The following is a 21,967-nucleotide window of genomic DNA, read 5'->3' as shown; positions in this document are numbered from 1 at the left end:
TATAACTTTCAGTCTGATGCAATTTGGAATAGTTTATATAGCTTGATTGATCTGTTAAGACTTTACTAAAAAACAAATGTAAGAAGATCTTGCTTAGTGCTATTTTTATTACAGATTTGCTGTAGCAAATCTCTAAATCCCTGCCTCAATATTTTACAGTTTATTTCTCCCAGCACACCAAGAGAAGAAGAAAAGCTACCAAAAGCAATATCTTATTAGCTGAGAAATGGTTGTTACAACATCACAGTTTCCACGCCATGAAGCCAGATTGCCATTTCAACGGCTATCACTATACATTTCTCTGGCCTTAGGGCAGCAAGAGCCAAGCACGCGAGGCATAGATAAAGACAGTCCCGAACAACTCATTTAATTATGCAGCATCTCAGTTTGAAAAAAAATGAAGGCAGTGCCTGCCTGAGTTGTAAAGGATCACACAAACACAGACCACCTTGGAACAGTCAGGCAGCAGGTTCTGTAATCACGCAAAGGAGTCAGCTGTAGCTGACCTTTCTTTGGCTGCTGCTGACTCAATTACCCAGTTATGGCGTTCTTGCAGAATACTCACAAGCAGAGGAGGTATACTATAAATAACCCACTCGCAAAAGAAGAGAGAATTTTTCAGTGGATTTTATAACAGAACACTGGCACCTCTTCATAAGGCCCAATCATCATTTTGCTTGATTCTGAAACAGCACTAGGGAAGCTTAAGACACCTGTTCCGTGATGTTCCCAGCAAACAAGGAACTTCAGAGCTATGCATTGCCATGGTGAAGAACCTCTTGCTCATTCCTAACAGCCTTTGTAGGATTTCCATAGAAATAAAGTCTGTGCACTGCCTGAAGTTAAACATCGTAAGCTAACAGCGCAGACTCTAATCAAGATCAAAAAGAATCTGCCTGAGGAGGCGACACAAACGTATCCCACCCAGCCCTAAATCTACCATCTTCTATCTACTCCTGCCTATGATTATACTACAGAAGGGTTATGCTGCATTCCCCCATCTCCACGTGCTTGGTATGGTAAATTAAGTTCACTGTCTCGGTCCCATTCAGTCTGATAAGTATCATTTCCACAGAAGAATAAAAATTATTTGGGAATTAAAGCTGAAACCACGGAGAGCAAGAATAGCTGAACTGCTTCCCATGGGAAGCAGCTATGCCAGTCTGATATAACAGCAAGGCATCTCATAGCTAAGGCAAAATGGCACAGCTCCATCTGCACTCCTTGCAGCCTGGGACCAAGCCACTCGGAGGAGTATAAATACACAACTACATGTGAAGGAGAGAAAAGCAGCCAGTTTCCTGCGATTAAAAGCATCAGTTAAAAGCAAAATATGGAACCAAAGACAAAACATTTTTCAGTCCCATATCACAGGCTAAGTTTAAGTTGCAAAAGAGCCAGAAAAATTAATTTTGTATAGCCCGTTGCCCTCCCCTTGACCTGTGGGGAGGCAGCAATTCACACCCCACCTCATCACTGCAGCGCCAGGAAACACCCAGTGTGCCAAAAGCAGGAATAAGGAGGGGACAGCGCTGGCAGCCACAGCAGTGGGCTGTTTACAGCTGAACACCCAGACCCGAACACTGCCAAGGCACACTTCCAACCCTGCAGTTAAAAACAAGAGGGACATCTAGAGAAAGATGGATTTTGCTGAATGTGGAAAATGTTTGATTCAGCTAACCCAAAGCAGCTCTGCTCTTTTTGTTTGCAAACAACCTCAGAATCAGTTTGTGTTTTTTTTTTTTATGTAATATTCAAGCTGGTCTGAGAATTTTACTGCAAAGGAAAGGCAGCTTCTAGGCCTGATTCACAAGACAGTGTGGATATAGCATCTCTAGTATTTGCCAATAGACAAGTTTATGTCTGGATCAGGCAGGAATGGAAGCTTTGGTCGGTGATTGATCACATCAAGAAGTGTTATTTTTCAACACTTGCTGCAGACTATTTAGGCAGGAAGTTCCCTCCTGTTCCTGTCCCATACTACCCCTTGCTAGAGATGAGCTTTCAGTGCCGTGGCTCTACATGCTATCTACTCATCCTGACATGGCACGTTAGCGATGAAAATAACATTAGGATCTTAAACTGGAATATAAACTCACTTTTCAATATACCCTTGACATTTCCTTAGTATTGAAAACCTTTCCCTTCTTTCTACAAAAAAATGCATATATATAAAATAATGAAAATAAAATTTAAAAAAATAAAATCATAAAAGCAAGAAATATATATATAGAGATATCTAGATATCAAGAGTGGTCAATATAAGATGGGAAATAGCCTAAATATACTATACAGGAAAGTCAAGAGGGCAGAGATATTTTATTATTTCAGTCCAATAGTTTAATATTACTAGGTTAATGGTTGGACTTGATGATCTTAGAATTCTTTTCCAACTAAAATGATTCTACTTTATTTGTTTTGATACTGTAATTTGCAAACAAACAAAAAACTACTTCCACCCACTACTAAATTCTACAAATTCTCGATGCTGTAAAGAAGGCTAGGGCAACCTAGGTATCAAAAAAAGCAAAGCTTTTCTGGTCACCTTTCTTATTGATCATCTAAAGCATTCAATAGAACTTGGTATTCTTGGTACTGTTTGAACCTTGGCAAAGCAAGTTGTTACTTGCAGCTCCAGATCCTGCTATAAACAAAGTAATTAGAATTTAAGGGATAAGAAGCACAGCAACTTTTCCAAGGAGTGGGTGGAAAAACATTTTTAAAAGCATGTGAATAATAAAAATCATTTCCGTATACATGTTTTATCCTGTAATAACCCAACGAACACACTAACCTAAGAGCTATTGCTACCAAGGAAAACTGTGAAAAATTGTCACTAAAAGGTGTACATTCCAAGGAAAGAAGTCATTACCTACCCGTGACACAGGCTTTGTCAGAAAAGTGTTATACGTTATTTGGTAAATGGAGTCACAGAGCTACCAGTTGCCCTTTCCTGTCCTATGTATATCCACTAGAAGAGTCTGTTTGTAAATATTAAGAAGTCTTTTCATCAGCATGACACTCTCTGTTACGAAATGGTGTTGGTTATGAATGCGTTCAGGGTAGAGGAGAAATACTAATTAGTTAATACAGGCTTTTACCAGCTAAGCTGCATGGGTTTCAGATGATGGCACCTACCTGATTTACTTACATAAGACAGTTGTATTATACGTAAAAACCTTTTAAAAACAAAAATAACTTCCATAACTACCCCACCTGATGCTGAAAGGCTGTAAACACAAGAAAAGCCTTCTTGAAAGCTAACATTGACACACAACCACTACAGTGTGAAGGTGGATTCATATTTCAGAGCAATGCACACTTCCTACTGACATAGCAAGCTCAGCTACTAACTCGTTTGTACGCTTGGTAAGAATTTCTGATGACAGTCATCATTAAAAAAATAAACATTGTGAGAACTGTCAAGCACGCGTATGGGCAGCACTCAGAAAAGACATGACACCAAATATGAGTTCCATAATGGAACGGTTTCTTCTCCTTCCACAGAGGCACAACATATAAAGTTCTTTCTTACCACTTCCCCAGAGGAGGCAGCCACCATGTGTGTTACTGGAGTCAAGTACGATGCAGAGCCACGGGGCAGCACAGATTTCACATTCTCATAGGTGATAAAAAACGCAGCAGCTGAAATTCAAGCATACATTCAGTCATTTAAGTGTCCCTCCATTCTTTCATCACAGAACTAGCACTAGAACATTTAGAGGTGGTTTCTGTCACCTATTATTCTAAAAACACATTTGAAAAAAAGTTATTTATTGCCCCAGAAGAGTAACACTGTAGGAAAACAATCTGTAGGTAGATTTCTTCAGCACTTTATGCTCCTAGTGGGCATACTTCCCGTTGACACCAATGGTGCCAAGGCTTCAGGCAGCACTTAGTTAATAAGATAAGGAAGATAATAGATAAGGAAGGAGATGTTAATGGGTTGTGACTGTCCAACAGGTTTTGAAAAACCCTATCTTCCATACATGTAGAGGGGAAAGGCAGAAAGGAGGCTGTTCTGTCCCAGTTGAATTGGACAGGTGACCTCAAATAAACAAAAAAAGTCAAAGTACGTGATACAAACCTGCTACCCTGCAATCTGCAAAACTATTTCAGTGGCAGATATCAATAACTTCTTCCTAGCTACGATCAGTTCAACATTCTGCACTTTAGCTCCAGAGAATAAATTCTTCTGAAATTCCAGTGGACAAGAAACATAGAAAAGTAAATTGAACATAGCAAGAAAAAGTGCATTTATTCACTGCAAGTCAACTGCAAAGGTACTTGCACCGTAAGGGTTACTCCTTCTCCTAAAGATAATTTCAGTTTTGAGTCATATGCAGGAAAGATAAAAACACAGTTCAGATTTTGAAGATGTAAATCTTGAAAAAAACTGACATGTCTTGCGGGGGAACGGATTTTAATTGTAAAGAAGGACTACGTGAATTGCCTTCTGCTAATCAAAAGATGCTTATCACCACAAAAGGAGATAACCGAGCAGACAAGATAAAGAACTGAATTTTTTATATCATCTTATGAAGGACATCAAACATCTGAAGGTGTAAGGGGATTTGTCAGCAAAGTTCTCCGAACATTTACTACTGACAGCGTAGCTTGGTGTTGTTTTTTATTTCCTTCCCTACAAAGACAAAATGGACAAAGGCATTAGGATTGTTAGATGCCTTTTCTCTGCAGGGACAAGTATTATTATTTTTTTTTAATGTTGCAGTTTCAAAAGTATTCCTGATGTCTTCTCATTTTAAGTGATTTGTAGCTGTTTTGTAGGGAGAAAAAGATGTGCACAGCATCCCCAGGACAGTTACTTCAAAGACCTCCAGTGCTCAAGCACTTTCTGATTCATTTCCATTGCCATGGAAGGTTGGGTCATGACAAAAGCATCCAGGGCAAGCAAGACTTGAGTCCTGTTTGGCACCTGGAAATGCCTTGGGCGCACTGATTAAGTAAGAAGTGGCTCATAAGGCGTATCCAGGAACACTTCCAAGGAGTAAGGGCCATGCAGGGAAGTACTGGTAACATTTAACATCAGCAGCTACTTGCCCACTTGCTAACCTTTAGAGCTTGTTTATTTAAGATACGTTTGAACTGCTGGGCTATGCCAATCAGTTATGCACTGCTCCCACCGCAGAAGGAGGCTTATAACAGTGGGGTTCATGCAGATGGTTAAGAGAGTAAAAACACACTGGAGGGGGGCACCCAACTGCACCTACATTAGAGACATACACTGCCTGCGACACCAGGACAGGCTTCTTTAAACACAAACACAGCCTCCAGTTCCCACTGACAGAGAACTGGTTTTTTTGTTTGTTTGTGTTTGTTTTGTTTGTTTGTTTTGTTTTGTTTTTTGCCAAAGCTTTCAGAGAACTTTTAACTACAGCATGGAGCTGAAGCGGAGGAATTAACCCACAATGAAAACCTCAGATATAAGCTGCATGTTTGCAAGCGTTCCTGTTCAGGCAAGTTCCCATCTGAAATATATCACTAAGGACAAAACACAAGAACTGAGTAAGTACGCAGCAGCCTTTACTCCAGGCATGCTCAGAGATTTTGTTCAGTGTCATACAACCCTAGAAGCTGCTCTTCACAGCTGGACACTGACCCACAGAATCCAAACAGTCACCTGCAGGAGAGGAAGCCACTGACATGAATGTCCTATGCTACCTAAGTACCCATGCAAAGGAAGATAAAGCATAACCTGACCAAGATTTACCATTTGGAAAGGATCCTATAGCAGTGGAGGGAACACCAGCATAGATGCCACGAAAGCCACCAGCCTTCCAAAACCCTTGGGGACTTTGCAGTCTGGTTTTGACGGTGTCCAGAGGAAAAAGGATCAAGTCGACACAGACACCAGCAACTCCACCAGCCTTCAAGATAAAATCATAAAGTGCATTAACATTCACAGGAGTGAAGCTGCAGTGCTTATGTGAGCAACCAAGGCACGTCTAAGACAAAACACGACTGAGAGTATCCTTTCTGAGATCAAATTATAAATTGTTAGTCCTACACAGATCTCCTTAACTTCTATAGCTATAATGGGAGATTACAACCTTTTAAACCATTTAAAGGTGTTTTCAAAATAATCTCATTATGTTGCAGAGTACAAGCAAAGCAAAGCAACGCTTATCTACCACACCTAAAAGCAAGACAGCGATTGTCACTTATCAAAATGCCACAGCACAGAATGACCAATACCTCTAGGAAGCTGTGTGATAAGATCAGGGAGGACAGAAGCAATTCTGCTTCCCCTGTAAGCATCTCTAGAAAGCACATTGACATTTCCTAGCAGACTTCTTACTTATAGTATTCCTGTCCACCCTTTTCCTTTGTTGAACAAAGCCTAAAGCAAAACTTTTTTTTTCCTTTATTGATGTGAGCACATAGAAATAAAAATAATAATAATAATAAAAAAAAAATGAAAGAGATGTTTCCAAAGTCATAAGGAAAAGTAGAAGGTTTTTTTTGTTTGTTTGTTTTTTCCAAAGCAACCTTAATACTAACCCCCCAAAACAGTTTCAACTAATGTTCAAGTTTTCTCAGTGTCTGTGTTTCTAAATGACTTTGGTTTTAGGTTTCCCCAGCATGTGGCTTATTGTTAGAAAATAATTACTTGCCAACAGAAGGAAGAAGGGACTGAAATAAACTGAAAAAAAATAAATAAAATAATATAATAATAATAAAACTTAAAAAGGAAAAAAATATTTAGCAATAATCCATTAGAAGACAGTATGCATTCACTGTTATTCAGAAGGAAGAAATACTTTGCAGAAGTCTACCGCATATAGATAGCGAGCAAGAAACCATCACAGGTTTGTAACTCAGCCTGAAACAAATCACTTTCTCTCGTGTTACTCTGATTTTTTTCCAGTGCCAATAGAGGATTCAGAGAGGTGTTGAGTCACTACTACTGAAGTTTTAATCAATAAGATAATTACTCTTCTAATCTATTTGGCTATTTTGCATGCATTGATTTTTCTTCACTCTTTTTCATCAAAATCCTTATCTGCTCAAAATAGCATTGATCAGATTTAATCAGATTTAACCGAGCCATCTGCTAAAACATGAATCAAAAGTTACTAATTGCTTCTTTACTTTACAAACTTCTGTGTCTTAAACGCCATTTAAATTCATGAAGCAGCGAACGGCGCACCTGCCAGTGGGTGCCAATACTCGTGTGCTTGTATTTGTGGCAAACCAGTAATGATTTTAGGTAAGAAGACAAGTAAAAGGACTTTATTCCCTGGCTCTCAGTCACACTAGTGTTAGGAGGAGCTGGGGACACCCCAAACTGGGCACCCCACTGCCATTACATCGAACCGGGCCTCAGTTAACAGCACCCAGCGCAACCAAGCGCTGCCCAGCCCGGGGACACAGGGGGGGCGACGTGCACCTCCCCACACCCCCAGGCCAGACCCCCAGACCCCTAGCGTCCTGTGTCCCTCCCTCGGGGTCCCCAAAGGCCCAGCTCGGGCCTAGGCCGCGGCCTTCACGTCGTCATGGCAACGGGCAGGCCTCGGCTCCCCCACTCACCGCCAGGGCCGCCCACGACTCCCGCGGCTCCATGTGCGGGTGGCAGCACGGCGCGGCGGCCCGGCACGGCACGGCACGGCACGGCACGGCCCGGCACGGCCCTAGGGGAAGGGGAACTGGGCCGAGGTCCCCGCAAGGACCTAGCCCCGCATGGGCGCGGCCATCTTGGGGCCTCCGAGCCGCGGTCAGGTGGGCGCCGGGCGCCGCTGTGCATGCGCCACCGCGCGGTGCGCAGGGCGGGGAGCGGCGGCGCTGCCCTCAGCGGGCGGCCTGAGTGCCAGGGCCTGCGTCTCGCTGCAGGGCGTTAGCGCTTTGGTAACGGTCACCGAGCGTTAATGAGTTACTAATTAACGATGAGTTGTGTGTGAGCGGCGGTGCTGCTTGAGAATAGGAAGCGTTTCCCGTTTTTTTGGCCACGAATACTCCCGAGTAGCTGGGGGGCGTTTATGTGCCCCCCTCCCCCCCCCTTTCCACTAACTGAGAGCTGCTGAGGAAACAAAACCTAAATCCAATAAAAATAAATAAAGCATTTCTGACAGGAAAACAATTCCGAGGTCGCTTTTTTTTTTTTTCTCAATTACCAGCTTAATGATGGATGGGGAGCAGTGGAACACCCAATGTGCAAACCTACTTGTCCCTGCCCTCAGACTCCCCTGTGAACACCATACTGATGCGAGCCATGGAAAGGGGAATGAATGAAACCTCCTGGCTGGGGTCACCCCTGCTGCCTGGCTTCCCAGGAGCTCTTGCTGGCAGAAAAAATGCTGCTCTTAGCTCCCGTCCCTCAAAAACATTTCTGCGTTTTGTGTTTATGTCTCTGATGCGTCTCACTCTCTCTGCAAAGGGCGCCCAAACCCACAATGGGTTCAAAAGATGCAAAGAGGGTTTTGACACACAGCTCTCACATAATCCTTGCCCAGCAGAAAACCATAGTTGAAATTATGGAAAGTATGATTCCAGGGGATGCAAAGGGGGTAAATAGATAGTGCATACAGAGTCTTCATATTGTCTTCATTTTCATTCAAGTGAAAAGCTCAAAGCTCTGCAGTCAAATATAGAAAGAACCTGAATATGTTACATTTCTCACTCTCCTTTGACTTTTAAGGCAAACCTTGGTTTTCTGGTCCTAATTTACTTTTTTTTGTTGTTGTTGTTGTTGTTGTTTTTGTTTTAATCTGGTGGATTATCAGTACCTCGTTTTAATTTAGTCTTTGTTATGTTCATTGAGGATCACCTCCTGATTTCCTATCAGCACATGATCAAACAAATGGACTTCTTTGACTTTACTAGCACTCTTGTCCCCATTATGGCTAGCTGGCCACCTTTCTTCCAACACCTCTGATTCCTTGGAAGGGCTTTGGGGCCAACCAGTTTACTATCCAAGGAATTACTTCCTGAAAACTTTGTGTTGGATTCCTGGAAGAAACAGGAGCCAGTTACACGTGTCAGCTATAATAAAGGGAACACGGGACTGAACAGTTGTTAAAGTAATACCCAGCAGAGTGCCTGACTTTCTGAAAGAACCCTGCTATTTAGGTAGAAGTAAAAATGATCCAAAATCTACCATTTCCAGCTGGTGTTCTGCTAAGTGGCTAAATAAACACAAAAGCTGAAAGTTCCTTGGTTTCCAAGTCCACATCTGTCATTAGATTAGGTACTTCAGAGCAATATTAAAGGGAAAAAAAAAAAAAAAAAAAAAAACCGAGACGTCTGCAGTAAATGAAGCATAATTTGAGAGCTATCCCCATATAATCCAGTGATGGCAGCACTTCAAAGAAGACCTTATTTTCCATGTGTGCCCAGGTCTCCTGATGTAAAGGTGCTTAGGGTCATAACAAGAATTTTCCACATTGTTCAATGCAAAGCTTTCAAATACGCTCAGTGACAGTCTCTTTTATTTAGCACCTTCTGTCAGAAGAACTGCTGCTGCATCACAGTGGCCACAACCTCCTACTCATCCAAGCCACCATCCTGTCTTAAATGAGGAAGCTCCGCTTAATGCTGCAGGCCAAGCACTTATCTTTGTGAAAAGTTCAATGGACTCCCCCCAAGCTTGCAGAGTAAGTTGAGTAAAGAAAGAAGTCCATTTTCTCACAACCTTTCTGAAGCTCAAGGGCTGAAGGATGAGCTAGGGAGGCTGAGGCATAGCCCCATGGTGCTTCTTCCCCACAGTGCAGGTGCGATGGTTGTCCGGTGGTTTTGCTGGAGTCAATCTACCAGATGACTAGGCCAGACGGGGCTTTCAAACCTGCCAGTCTCCCAGCCTAAAATATAAGCGGATTATAGCTTTTCTCTCCCTACTTTTCTGCTCAGTAGGGTGCTGATTTCTGTTATAGCACATAAGTTCAAAGTTTTTCAGTCAGTTCATCCACGTGACTTTCAAGCACTGAATAATTTCACACACTGTCTTCCTGCCTGTAGGATTTCTTGTTTTCCTCTCCCTCAGTAGCACTCTGTCTTTAGTTAAAAACTACAGCCCAGGAGCATCCACCTGCTCAGCCCCTTTTCATCTCTGACATTCCCTACTCCTCGCTTTCTCTACCCTTCCCTGCCCGTGGCTGCAGGCGGGCAGGAGTGCTTTCAGAAATGACCACCAGGCCTACAGCACCTCACCTGCGTCCCTCAGCCTTTGCAGCACACAAAAGCCTTGGAAAGAGATGAAAAATCCTTTAATCATAGTATGGTAAAGAACATATTGCATCTATGGATGCCCCAAATGGAATATGAGTTGCTGACAACAGAACAATCCTCTGTGCTGTGCAAAACAGGGAATGAATATGGGCCGCTGATAGGGCCTCTTTTTATGGGCTACTTAAGCACCATTTTGAATCTGGTTCACATTATTAATCCTCACACTGGTGGGTATTTATGTACAAAAAGGCATATATATGTGCATATATATATGGATATAAGCTCGTTTACCTGTACTTTCCCTGCTGTCTCTAGCTATGTGGAGTGTGACACCAGCAGCAGAAGATATATTGATCTGGTCATAACATATTAAGGGCGCTGAAGAGCAGATGTTAAAAACAGACTTCTTGGCATATATCAGCCCCTGGCGGTATCAGTTGCACACATGTTCCAGTTTATTTATTAAAGCAATTGCTCTCCTCATTCTGTTTATTATCTTTCTCCTGGGCAATCCGGGCGCATCCGAGCCAAGCCCTTCCAGTCAGCCAGCCCCTCTTGGATCGTCAGGTTTGCCTCAGCTCAGACAACACCCTGCAGCTCTTCCTTCCTGAGGAACCAGGCCCAGCTTGCTCTTGTGAAAAGCAGATGGAAACTTAGCCCCTGCAAAAATGTGTCCTGGCATAAGTAGAATAAAATTAGAGACTCGTGGATCCCTCTGATTTGAAACTAAGCAGGTACATGACTGAGCCAGGGAGGCCATCTGGAGGGGGATTTCAGCGATGTGGCTGCGTACGGCACCCAAGGGACTGGGATGCTCTACGGGAGCACAGCATGGCAGAGCGGGCCAGCTAACTCAGAGACCAGAAGCAACACAACCTCTCGGCCATCAAAATCTTGCTCGTCCCCATGTTATGACAAACTGCAACAGAACCGTGAAGTTAGAGCACAGCAAAAGGACATTCCTGAGACCATGTCATGAGCTTATGTCCTTGCAATGGAAAGGCGTGACACCGGCCCTTCTCCAGGAGGCAGCATTGTCACCAGCCTTCTTGAACACCCACCATGTGCACACATGAAGGCAAAGGCTCCTGACACAGTCTTGCACGAGCACAGAATTATTTTCTGTAACTCACTTCTGCCAGGGATGGGCCAGCAATGATTTAGTCACAGCTTCAGTGCAGTAAAGTCTCAGAGGCAACCCGAGGCCTAGGGATCGGGGCTGCAAGGAAGCAGGGTCCTGTGCCCGGTACATGCCCCAGAACTGGTCCCTGCCTCCAGCTGCCACCCCGGTGCCCCACAGCCCCTCTGCATGCACAGTCGCTGTGCTACAGACATCACCCCATATCCTTGGCTGCTGCGTGGGCTTGTGGAGCTGCTTCCTTCAGGAAAAAAAAAAAAAATTTAAAAAAAAAAAAAAATTGAATTAAATATTAACCTAAGATCTCGCCAGCAGCAGACAGCTGGACCTGGATGGGCAGCAGTTTTTCCAGCCTCCCCTTTTTTTCAGGCTCACTTTTATTGCTTTGACCCTCTTGCAAAATACAGGGAAGGCTGTTTAATGAGGACTTTAGAAGCGTTTTTTGCTACTCATACACCATAAGCTCCCTCTCACACTTACAGTAGCATTCTGTGTTCTTAAGAAACCTGGCCATTTTTAGAAATTTTGCTGAAATACTAATTGCAGTAAATTTTTGTGGAAGCAGATGGGGGAACCAGACAGCCAGAGATTTAATAACTCCTTTGAGTACTTAGCAGCAGAAACACTAGTCCCCAGATTCATTAAGAGAAAAGTGATTAATGAAGTTGTAGATTTTGCATAATGATAGAAAGCCTTAAACCGTACAACTTTCTGGTGATCCTCATTTATTCTGCCTTATTGTCTGCCTGGACAATTGGAGATGAGTGGTCTGGGAAAGACAAAATGTCCATTTTAACTACTGGGTAAAGTAAGTGAAATAACAATCCAATGGTAACACGGTGACCTTTTCCATGTGAACAAATCTTCCAGAGTCTCTGCAGTTCATCTCACAGCACAGCTGAATTAATCTAATATTTCCATTTAGCACATAAGAGAAATGGAGGAAAATCTTAATTATGCCTGCATTTGTGGCTACAGTCCAATGACCTGACAACTGGAATCGCTCACATCTGTTCTCAGCTCGTTTTGTGGGCTGATGCAATGACTTAGTTGACTTGGGAAGCAGAGTTAAGAATAAGTTTGCAACAGGATGGCCCTAAACTGCCCAGGCAGTTCTGCACTACCAAACTCTTCCAGGGGAGCATCCCTGACATTCCCAAAGAGTGGGTTCTTTGGGCAACCGAATTGCTTGAGCTGTTCTCCTGGTGGTGTAGTGCCTTCCTCTTTTAAACAGAGGATTAACAGACCTGGTCTCTTCCAAAGGCTGCAGCCAGGGCTAATGAAGCACATGCTGGGTTGTCCTCTAAGAGAACAAGATTTTGTATGGCCTATGTAAAGAAGGACTCAATTTCAATTGTATTTCCTCAAATTTCATGGTGTTTTGTTCCCCCCCCCTTCCTCAGAGCTGGACACTGACACCCCACCCTGCCCAAAGTGAAGTGTGAGGCCGTCTGGTCCCTTCCCAGTGCCCCCAGATCCTCCATCCTGACACCAGTGCTACAGGGATGGCAGCCCCAGCCCCAGGGGAGGTGCACGGCCCTGGCTCACGAGCGACCCTCACCTCCACCGCTCAGCTCCATCAGCCTCCTAGCAGAAATAAATTGCAAGAGTTTCCATGCAGACAAGGAGCAATATTTTAGAAAATTAGTTCCTTGCCAGCTGTTTGCTCAGCTCCTAGTTTTTATCAGCTCAATTCCTCCTCTGGCTCCCAGGAGCGTGGCTGATGGGAAGTGCTCACGGTGACACCACAGCCGAAATGATGCCCCTACAGGGAGGTGCTGCTGATGGAAGGAGCTTAAGGGCTTATTTGAACAGCTGAATTTCAGCATGTAAACTACAGCTATTTTTAAATGTAAACTATAAAAATAATGACATTTGCTTTAAAAAAAGCTGTGTGCTGTGCTTGGTGCTGTGTACTTGCTATAATTCATTTTTAGTACCCTTTAATTCAAGGAAAAGTCTCTCTCAGGCTGTTTCAGCTACTCAGAAAAGGACAAAGAAGCCAAGTTGTCCATGCACCACAGAGTCTGCATCAGAAATCCCAAACTACCCAGCATTATTTGTATGGCTAGGTGGCTTTGATAGCTCGGAATCCCCACTACCTTTTTGCAGAAGACTCACCAGGTCTCCAGAAAGCTGAGGTCTCTGAGGGGACTTGTGCAGCTCCTTCCGCCAGCTTGCACAAGTGGTAAGAAACTTATCTGCAGGCAATGCTTGATTTTTGGATTATAATAAGCCATGAAATGTGATTAAAAATTGTGGTATTAGTCCCAAGAGGCTGGGATTGCAGTGATATTAAAAGGGAGAGAAAGCAGGATGTTGAAAGTCTCAGTAGTACCCAGATATTTTCAGGTTCACAAATCTTGTTGACTTTCTGGGCATTTGAGGAAGTCCCCAACAGCTGAGCCCCAGCCCAATAGTCAGGGCATGATTTGCCATGGCAAAAAGATGTCATTTTATCCTGAATAGCACAAGGCACCCCTGGACAGCCACGCTGCTGTCCTTCTGCACACACCTTTAATTCCTTACTGAGCTACTTTGGCCTTTAGTCTCCATCTCCGATGTTGTCTTTGACATTGTGCAGCCCACCCTGTTGGTGAGACACAGCCAAAGCGTCCTTCCCAGGACCAGAGGAAGGAGGCTGATGACAAGATATTCTCGTTCACCCTCCTGCGAGTTTCCAGGGCCCTTTTCCTTTTCCTCCTGTTGTGCAGCGAGGGAACCTTGCCAGCCTTTCTCCTTTCACTGAGCTTATCACAGCCACCTTCCAATGCGAAGTTTCCCAACAGGGAAAGTTTCTGATCATTTCTTCGTATCACGCAATCGGGAGGTGCGTTGCCATTCCTGGCAGATAACCTATCATTGGTATTCTGCTGCAGAGAAGCCATTATCTAAGGGAAACAAAAGCTTGGGAACACAGGCTGTTTGTACATGGGGAAGGAGAAGCATATGACATGTGAATTTGCCAGATGTTACCACTCTGAATCTTATTAAAATATGCCCTGTGCTGACCATGGCTGCATAATCTGTGCGAGGAAGGAGTCAGAAGATAAGAGGAATTTTACTGACGGTGTTATAATGGCCCGAGCAGGCAGGCTGGGAGCAATTCCCTGACACAATATCTAAGTTGCTTGAAGAGGTACAGACAGCTGACCTGGGTTTTGTATAGTCCTGACCATTGCTTCGTTTGACACTATCCTGCCCTCACATCTAGGCAGAGACTTTTTCCAGAAAATAACATAGGCTTCCAACATGTGCATTATAAAGGGTCCTGACTTCTGTCCGGCTCAGATGAGGTCTCAAGGCATGTTTTAATGCTCTTCTGTTAGCACTGTGTGTTTGTTTACTTGGAAATATTCCAGGTGACTCCATTTGCACACAGCTTCTTAAAATCTATTCTCTATGGATTGTTTTCAGATATTTTTGGCTTTAGAGGAGGCTGTTTCAATTCCCTCGTCCCCCTTTCCTCAGTCCCTCTCATCTCACACCTAGAAGCGCTTTGGGGCATGCTGTGGGGATGGAGAGGTGTTGAAGGGCTCTTTGAATTGTTGCCTACAGCTTCAGCTGCCTGACTCATGCTAGCTCAGGTGCAGAAGAGCCCCATCAGCTCCTCTGGGGGTGAGCTACCCTGCTGTGCTGCTCCAAAGGGTGCACTTTGTGTGCAGCCCCAGCCAGCAGGCATGGAGAATTAATGTCTGTCCTCCACTCTCCATCCCAAAGCTGCTGATGCTCTCCAGAAACGGTTCATACCTACCACCTCAGGGGCAGGTATTACAGCTGCCAGACCGCCAGCATCTTGGAAAACCGAAATGCAAAGACTTGAGCCCAAACTTCTCTAAAGTCTTGCAGAGTGCCCTGAAGTGGTGCCTAGTTATTCCTTATTGCCTTTTACTATTTACAGGAAGCAATACGGGGAGGCTGTGCCAGAAATACAGATCTTGTAATTATTTTTATGATGGAGCAAACAGGAGCTTATTGTTTTAAAGTCAGGTCAGCTCTGTACCCTGCGGTGCCTCAATTTGGAAGTTCACACTTGAAAGGAGAGAAAATTGTATCCATACTCCTCGTCTGTCCTTGTCGGCAGGCTCAGGGCTGCGCTGATGAGCTCTAATCACACACGTGAGTCCAAACCAGGGAGAAGCATCATTTCTCCGTACACAGAATGATCAACTCCAAGTTAAATGCAGTGCTTTAAAGTGATTTGTATCCATTCTCACCCCCACCTCCTCAGTCTAATTAACTTCTCTAATAGAATTAATCAGCACACTAAATATGAGACTCACTAGCAACTAAAAAAACCATACCACTATCTATTCCAAAATACAATTACACTGACAAACTCAATTACATGCCTCAGTCGCTTCTGAAATTACTTGCTGATATTGGACTGCGCACAGTTTAAGTTTCATTGTTAAAAGAAATCATAAACACTTTCTAAATCGTACAATGTTTACAGAAATACACAGAAGCACAGCTTTTATTACCCATGTGGCAAAATTAATTTGACACATTGAAAGCAAATGAATAGAGCTGGAGGACTCTATTCAAGCAGCATTCTTCCTACTGATACAATTTACACTGGGGGAACATCTAGCGCATTAACCTTATTAGACTCTGATGTAGGTAAATAGCATTTCAAAGGGAGGGAGGAGGGATCTGAATCAAAATTCTTTCTGCATTTGAATGAGAAACATCAATTACCGCATTTCTAACTATTCATTTAGCACAAAAAGCTCTCTCGCTAAGTAGATTTTTGCTCTGAAATCAGCAAAACTTTTGCAGCAGGGGCAGCCCACAATATGTAATTACGATCTTGGCTTTAGTCTTTTAAGTCTGTGGTGAACCCTTCAGCTGAAAATAAATTCCAATCAGATTTGATAATGTGAGTTTAGCTTCATTTGCAAGTCAGATGAGGGAGAAAAATGTTGCTTGTTTTTTTAATAACCAAGTTTATCAAAGTTCATCTTGATCTGAAGATGCAGATAGAGGCTTGCTGAACTTCTTCTTTGTCTGGTCATATGCAACACCTGCTTCTCAGTTTAATTTAATTTCAAACTAAGATACCAGTCAAGTAGTAATGTTTCTAACCTAAGGGATGGAGCTACTCTTGTTTGCAGTTGGCCAAAAGTAGATAAAGATTCAAGCTCCAGTCCAGCAGAGTGTGCGCTGAACTAGAAACACCAATACCCTACTGCAAGCAACCTCCCCCCTGTTTGACAAGAATTGATGTCCTGTCAGAATTAATATGATGAAGAGGAATTTTGGTTGGCAGAAGCATTCGGAGACCTAGTACCTGCTCCACAGGCTTTTTTCTTCCATAGCAGGACAATCATAGGAAATCGTCTTGGCAGCTGCATGTTCAAATGGACCAAGCCCACACTCTGTGCTCTGCAGATGACCAAGGTTCCTCTGTCCTCCCACTCTAAAGCAGGAGAAACCAGAACAAAGACCCAAGGGAATGGTATGAGGCTGTGACAGGTGGGATTCAGGTTGCATATCAGGAAAAGGTTCCTCACCAAGAGGGTGAAGAGGCACAGAAGGAGAGGGTGAAGTCAGGCACTGAGACAGGCTCCCCAGGGCAATGGGCACAGCACTGAGTTGCTGGAGTTTAAGAAGCATTTGGACGATGCTCTCGGACACATGCTCTGATTTTTGGGTGGTCCTGTGTGGATCCAGGAGCTGGACCTGGTGATGGAAGGTGGACTGGTTGGAAGGTGGGTCCCTTCCAACTGGGGATACTCTGATTCTATAAACAAGGAAGGCTTAAATGCAAAATGATTGGCCTGTGTTAGAAAAATTATCATTCCTTTCCCCTTACAAACTAGCGATGCTTGTTGTATGCTAGGGCAGTAATATTTTGGGCAGGACAACAGAGAGAAGGCATCTCCAGAGGAGCCAAATCCACCCTTTTCTGGGAAACGTTTGTCTTACTTGGGGCTTTTTGACATAGCTTTTAATTCCAATATCCCAGGCACCCATGTCTAATGCTCTGCTCTTCCCACTAGAAAACTCCCTTCATGAGCAGCCTGACAGTTCACACCCATCCTCTATCCTCTGCTCCTGTCCTCTGCTTTGGATATTTAGAAATAGTGAAATACTAAAATACAAATGGTTCTAATCTACGCTTGCAGCCCCACAGCCGCTCCTGTTAGAAGTGCTATAGCCACAGGATTTCATAGCTGCAGGTACACGCTGGGAGACAAATAAATGGATGGTGTCAAAGGGCTGCTTTTACAGGAGCTCAAGAATAAGACTAGCTTTGGGAACCGAATGGATTTTATACTTTCATCAGAGGAATATCATGCATCAAACTGAAGCCTTTCAGGAAGATAGGAGGTGGTTAGCTATTCCACATCCAGGCATCCTCTTTATTAATTCTGCACATTTCTCCAGTCACCAGTGATGCATTAGATGACACTTGCAAAGGATTACAGACCTGATACAATATTAGATAAAAATTACAAGTGAGAAGCTATTTTACTGCCATTTATTTTCATCAGCTAAGCATCGCTCTCCTAAATGCCATTCTAGGTTGGTCGATATTGGCTTTTCAGGCTGCTGAAAAGTTTTGTAATTCTTTTTTGTTCACAGCTTATGTATAGAAATCAATACTAGTTTGCAATCTGTTGAAACTGTGAAAGAGTCAAGTTACAAGTAATATATGCCTGATTTCTCTTTGCGTTCTATTCCCAGTCCATCAGAGTAAAAATTGGATTCATTTCTCAGTCAATCTGATATCTCATAATTAAAAAAGGTTATTTCCAAGTTCCCCACCCCCCACGTTTTCCCTCACACTTAAACATATGCTGAACAAAACAAGTAGGAACATATCTGAACGTTTCTTAACATCACTGTCAAAGGGAATCTTTTCTTTGATTCAGAGCAAGCTGGAAGTTGCTCCCTCCCTAGCCAGGGCATCTGAAGTAGCCTGAATATTGGTCAGTGGGGAGCGGAGCCAACTGAGCCTCTTCTGCTTCACTGCTGCTATTCAATTCTTCTGTTCTTGGAAGTTTATGGCATATGCAGATTTTATTTCATACAAATATGCCTGCAGTACTAGGCCTTAACAATTCTGACTTGTCAGGGAAAAGCAGATGAAAGGAAATGCCTTGCAGTGTTGGGTTGGTACAGAAGATGCAAATTGAAGCTTCTGGCCTGCCTCCTCCAGAGCAGAGGCTTGAACTTAGAGCATGTTAGAGACCTAGCAGCCGTGAGTGCGAGCTGGTGAGTGCGACAAACACAAAGTTGACTATACCAAGTAATCACATACAATACAATTTGCATGACTTTGTACGTCAATGCTTGTTTATTCCAAATTTAAAGCAAATCACAAAATAGCCACACTAGGACACTTTTGTAGTGTTGGGTAACAATGGCTCATGCATCTGCTCCAAACTGAGGGGAAGGAGGGGGGTCTGCCATGCCTTCTACATCCCACTGACTCCAGTCATCGGCATAGGTAGGGAATGGGCTATTTTTTTTTGTTTTTTTTTTTTCTTTTTTTTTTTTTTTCTTTTTTAAATCAGAATTTGTGCTCACACCATCAGAAATAGAGATCTCACTGCTGCTTTCAGGAATGGTTAACCACAAAAATTGTCAGGCTCAAGATCCGCCTTTTCCGGAGATCAGCTGGGAGTTTGTTACAAGTTTCAGAAGCTAACTGCAAAGAATTCGGCTTTGAATAACACTTCCACATCAGCACTCATTCCTCTCAAATCGCGTGTTGCAAGAAGCAAACCCCACTGACACAGAACAAGATTTACTGTCCCCACAACGCCAAGTGTTTCTGGGCTGAGACTACCATCTAGCGTCCTGCTGGCAGACTGCGGCTTCTTCGCGGGGAGAAGCGTACAGTGCAATCATTTGTTCACTTCTCTAATTACATTATCATAAGTTATTCATCCCCTGAGACACGTACGAATAGAAGGCAGGCTGAAGGCTACACAATGCCATCTTATTTTCCCAGCTGAATGGGAATAGAAAAGTCAGCTAGGCTTAGGATCTTGGAGCTCAGCCAGTTTAATAATAGCTCGTGCAGGAAGCCGAAGTGATGCTTCTGGTTTCCATCCTTTACTTCCATAGATCCAGTAAAATAGATAGCATTAATGCTCTGGTGTTAGTACATCTTGGATATACAAGGTGAATCCAGCAACGTTAAGCAATTTAAGTGACAGTCTGCAATATCAAGGTGATGCAATGAGATACCGAGTGGTCCTCAAGCCCTGCAAGGGCTGTGAGAAGGGGAAGAGGATTCCGTTCTGGCCAGGTTGCTGCAGGGAAGCTGGAAAACACTGCGGAAGCCACTGAAATGTTAAATGCTTCCAAATGAAATGCCTTCTCCAACTCTGACTTTTATTGAATTACCACTCATTTTCTATTATACTTGGAAAGTAATTTTGAAAGAACCACCACCAAACAATGAGAAGTTCCCCTTTGACCCAAGAAAACTCTTGTGCCTTTTCCAAATGAAGTCGCTTTAAAATCCTCCCGTGCCATCCTCCAGTTTCGGTGTGCTGTAGCAGCACTTTCAACTAGAAAAAGATTGCATTAGGAACTGTTCAGGCAGCTCTGTTTTCTTGCGGATACTGAATGAGCTGTGACAGACTGCACCATGCCAGGCTTGTTATATATGTCCTCCCCTGAAAACACTGCAGTTTGGAGAAAGCCTTTAACCCACTGACAGCAAAGAGCAATTACATCGCTTTTGATGCTAAAGCCATAAAGGTATCTTATTGCTTCAAATTGACAATTTCACAATGTTGTAAGGGGGACTGGACATCCTCAGGCAGAAGGCACCAATGCCTTTGAACCATTTTTAGAGCACCTGCCTTTCATTTTCAGCACACTTGAATTATTCACAGCCTACTGGAGAGCATGTATCTCAGATTTTGGCTCAGGCAGCCATGCTGCAATCCTCAGCACGCCTAGCCATCCTCGGGCTGATGGGGCCATTTGAAAATCAGAACTGCCCACTGGTATGAGCCAAAGTGAATTTTGCTGTGGCAAGATGAGAGCTGAGCCATTCCTGCCACAAAGCTCTAGGGACAAAGCAAAGGGGCAGGTCTCTGGAGAGCAGAGCCCTCTGCTCCTTCACAGTGCAGGGGGAGAGAGGAAGGAGAGCTTTCCTAGGAGAAACCCCTCACCTGCTCACCTGTGCTAGAGCCAGGACTGACACCTGCAAGAAATCTCAACCCATACTTGGGTTTGAAAAGAGCCATTTGTAACCATATCAGGCACCCCTCTTTTGTTCCCCTTTGTGACTAAACTTCTCTGCCAGTGTCTTCTGGTCCAGCCAGAAGTGTGACAACAGGGAAAAACAGCTCAGGACCAGCAGGCAGGCAAGTCATTGCCTCTAGCATTAAACTGATGACACTGTTGACATCTAAACCTGGTGGGTTCTTTCTCTCTTGATGCTAGCTTTGTGGCAGTATCCAATAAATCCCTTTTAGGGGAAAGTAGTGTCATTGATTTCAGAAAAAAACTTACTTGACAGATTTGTCACCAACACTTTCCTTTGCCACAGATAACCCAGAAGTATGGGGCACCCAAGAGGTCATTCAGAGATGATTCCCACCAGCCGGGGGTTGATATCAGCAGAATTTTTCCTGACCTTTCTCTCCCCTTCCTTTCACTTATCTGTTAGTGCCCTCAGTACACAGGGTTGAGTGAGCACATCACCCCCAGGGGCCGCATTGCTGCTCAGGCTGGGCATGGTAACCACAGAGCTCAAACCCCAAAGGAGGGTTCAGGCTGGCAGCTTAGTAAACGGATAGAAATGGGAAAGGGAGCCCTAATCCAGCTGGGGAGAGGGCAACACCACAGCCCACCTACTACTCACTTCAGCATGGGGATATGATAGCTAAACAGCTCTATGAACCACAAAAGACAAGCATACATCTGCTGTATTAAGTGGATGCTACTTACCCACACCTGGAAACACATGCAAAAGCTTTCTTCAGTGCCTTTGACACCACACAGGAAGAACAGGACAGCTGGCTTTCATCTTCTGCTCATCACACGTTTCTCCTTCAGGGTTACTCCAAAGCCACTAGTGCATCTATGCCTTCAGCCAGCCATGAACATTTGGAAACACACTTATATCAGGCTACCTCATACGAGCAACAACACACAACCCAGAACAGGTATCACAGGTCTGTGTGTTAGTGCCACATAAAAACAGAAGCTCCCTTCCATCTAAAGGATGCACAGAAGATGCTCAAGGTTATCTTGCTGTGCAAAAAGAAGGATGGATGCAGAGGAGCACTCAGCTCCTTCACACTGAAGAACACTCACTGCAGGATAAAGAGCTTTGCTACCCCTTGATCTTAGAAAGCATCACTAGCTGCACAGGCAGCATACAAGTAGTAACTCCCCACACACACACACACACAGAGAGAAAGCTTTTGGTGTAGAAGCTGCTGGTATCTGGGCTCAGCTTTATCTGTGACGGATCACTGATCCCTCCCTTCCTCAGCTGATCCCAGTCACCCAGGAATCAAAGTCACTCACTGCCTGGGCTGGGAACAACAGTCCTTTAAAAGAGTGGGGAGGAGAGGGTTGCAGAAGAAGGGTTGTGTCTTTTCTCCTTTTTGAAGGAGAAGCGGCATAGGATAGAGGGGGGAGAAAAAGCTCTTAAGTCTCCTGGTT

At 43.9% G+C, this 21,967-nt stretch overlaps 1 protein-coding gene across 4 annotated transcripts in view; it reads right to left on the bottom strand.

The window, feature by feature from the left end:
- Nucleotides 1-21,662, bottom strand: part of SLC25A26 (solute carrier family 25 member 26) — a 96,684-nt gene extending 75,022 nt beyond the window's left edge. The window contains exons 1-4 of one of the 4 annotated variants that reach the window (XM_035337874.1): nucleotides 7,552-7,792; nucleotides 5,732-5,888; nucleotides 3,990-4,048; nucleotides 3,536-3,645 (exon numbers count right to left, since the gene is read on the bottom strand). In XM_035337874.1, the coding sequence (XP_035193765.1) occupies nucleotides 3,536-3,645; nucleotides 3,990-4,048; nucleotides 5,732-5,888; nucleotides 7,552-7,765 (540 nt within the window). In that variant the 5' untranslated portion in view covers nucleotides 7,766-7,792. Of the gene's footprint in view, nucleotides 1-3,535; nucleotides 3,646-3,989; nucleotides 4,049-5,731; nucleotides 5,889-7,551; nucleotides 7,793-21,638 lie in introns of those variants that run through there. The other 3 variants (XM_035337876.1, XM_035337877.1, XM_035337875.1) reach the window with 3 other exon arrangements.
- Between the last annotated feature and the right edge of the window lie 305 nt (nucleotides 21,663-21,967).

The sequence above is a fragment of the Oxyura jamaicensis genome, chromosome 12 (genome assembly GCF_011077185.1).
Source record: "Oxyura jamaicensis isolate SHBP4307 breed ruddy duck chromosome 12, BPBGC_Ojam_1.0, whole genome shotgun sequence".
Taxonomy (NCBI): domain Eukaryota; kingdom Metazoa; phylum Chordata; class Aves; order Anseriformes; family Anatidae; genus Oxyura; species Oxyura jamaicensis.
This window is presented reverse-complemented; position numbering and strand designations above follow the sequence as displayed.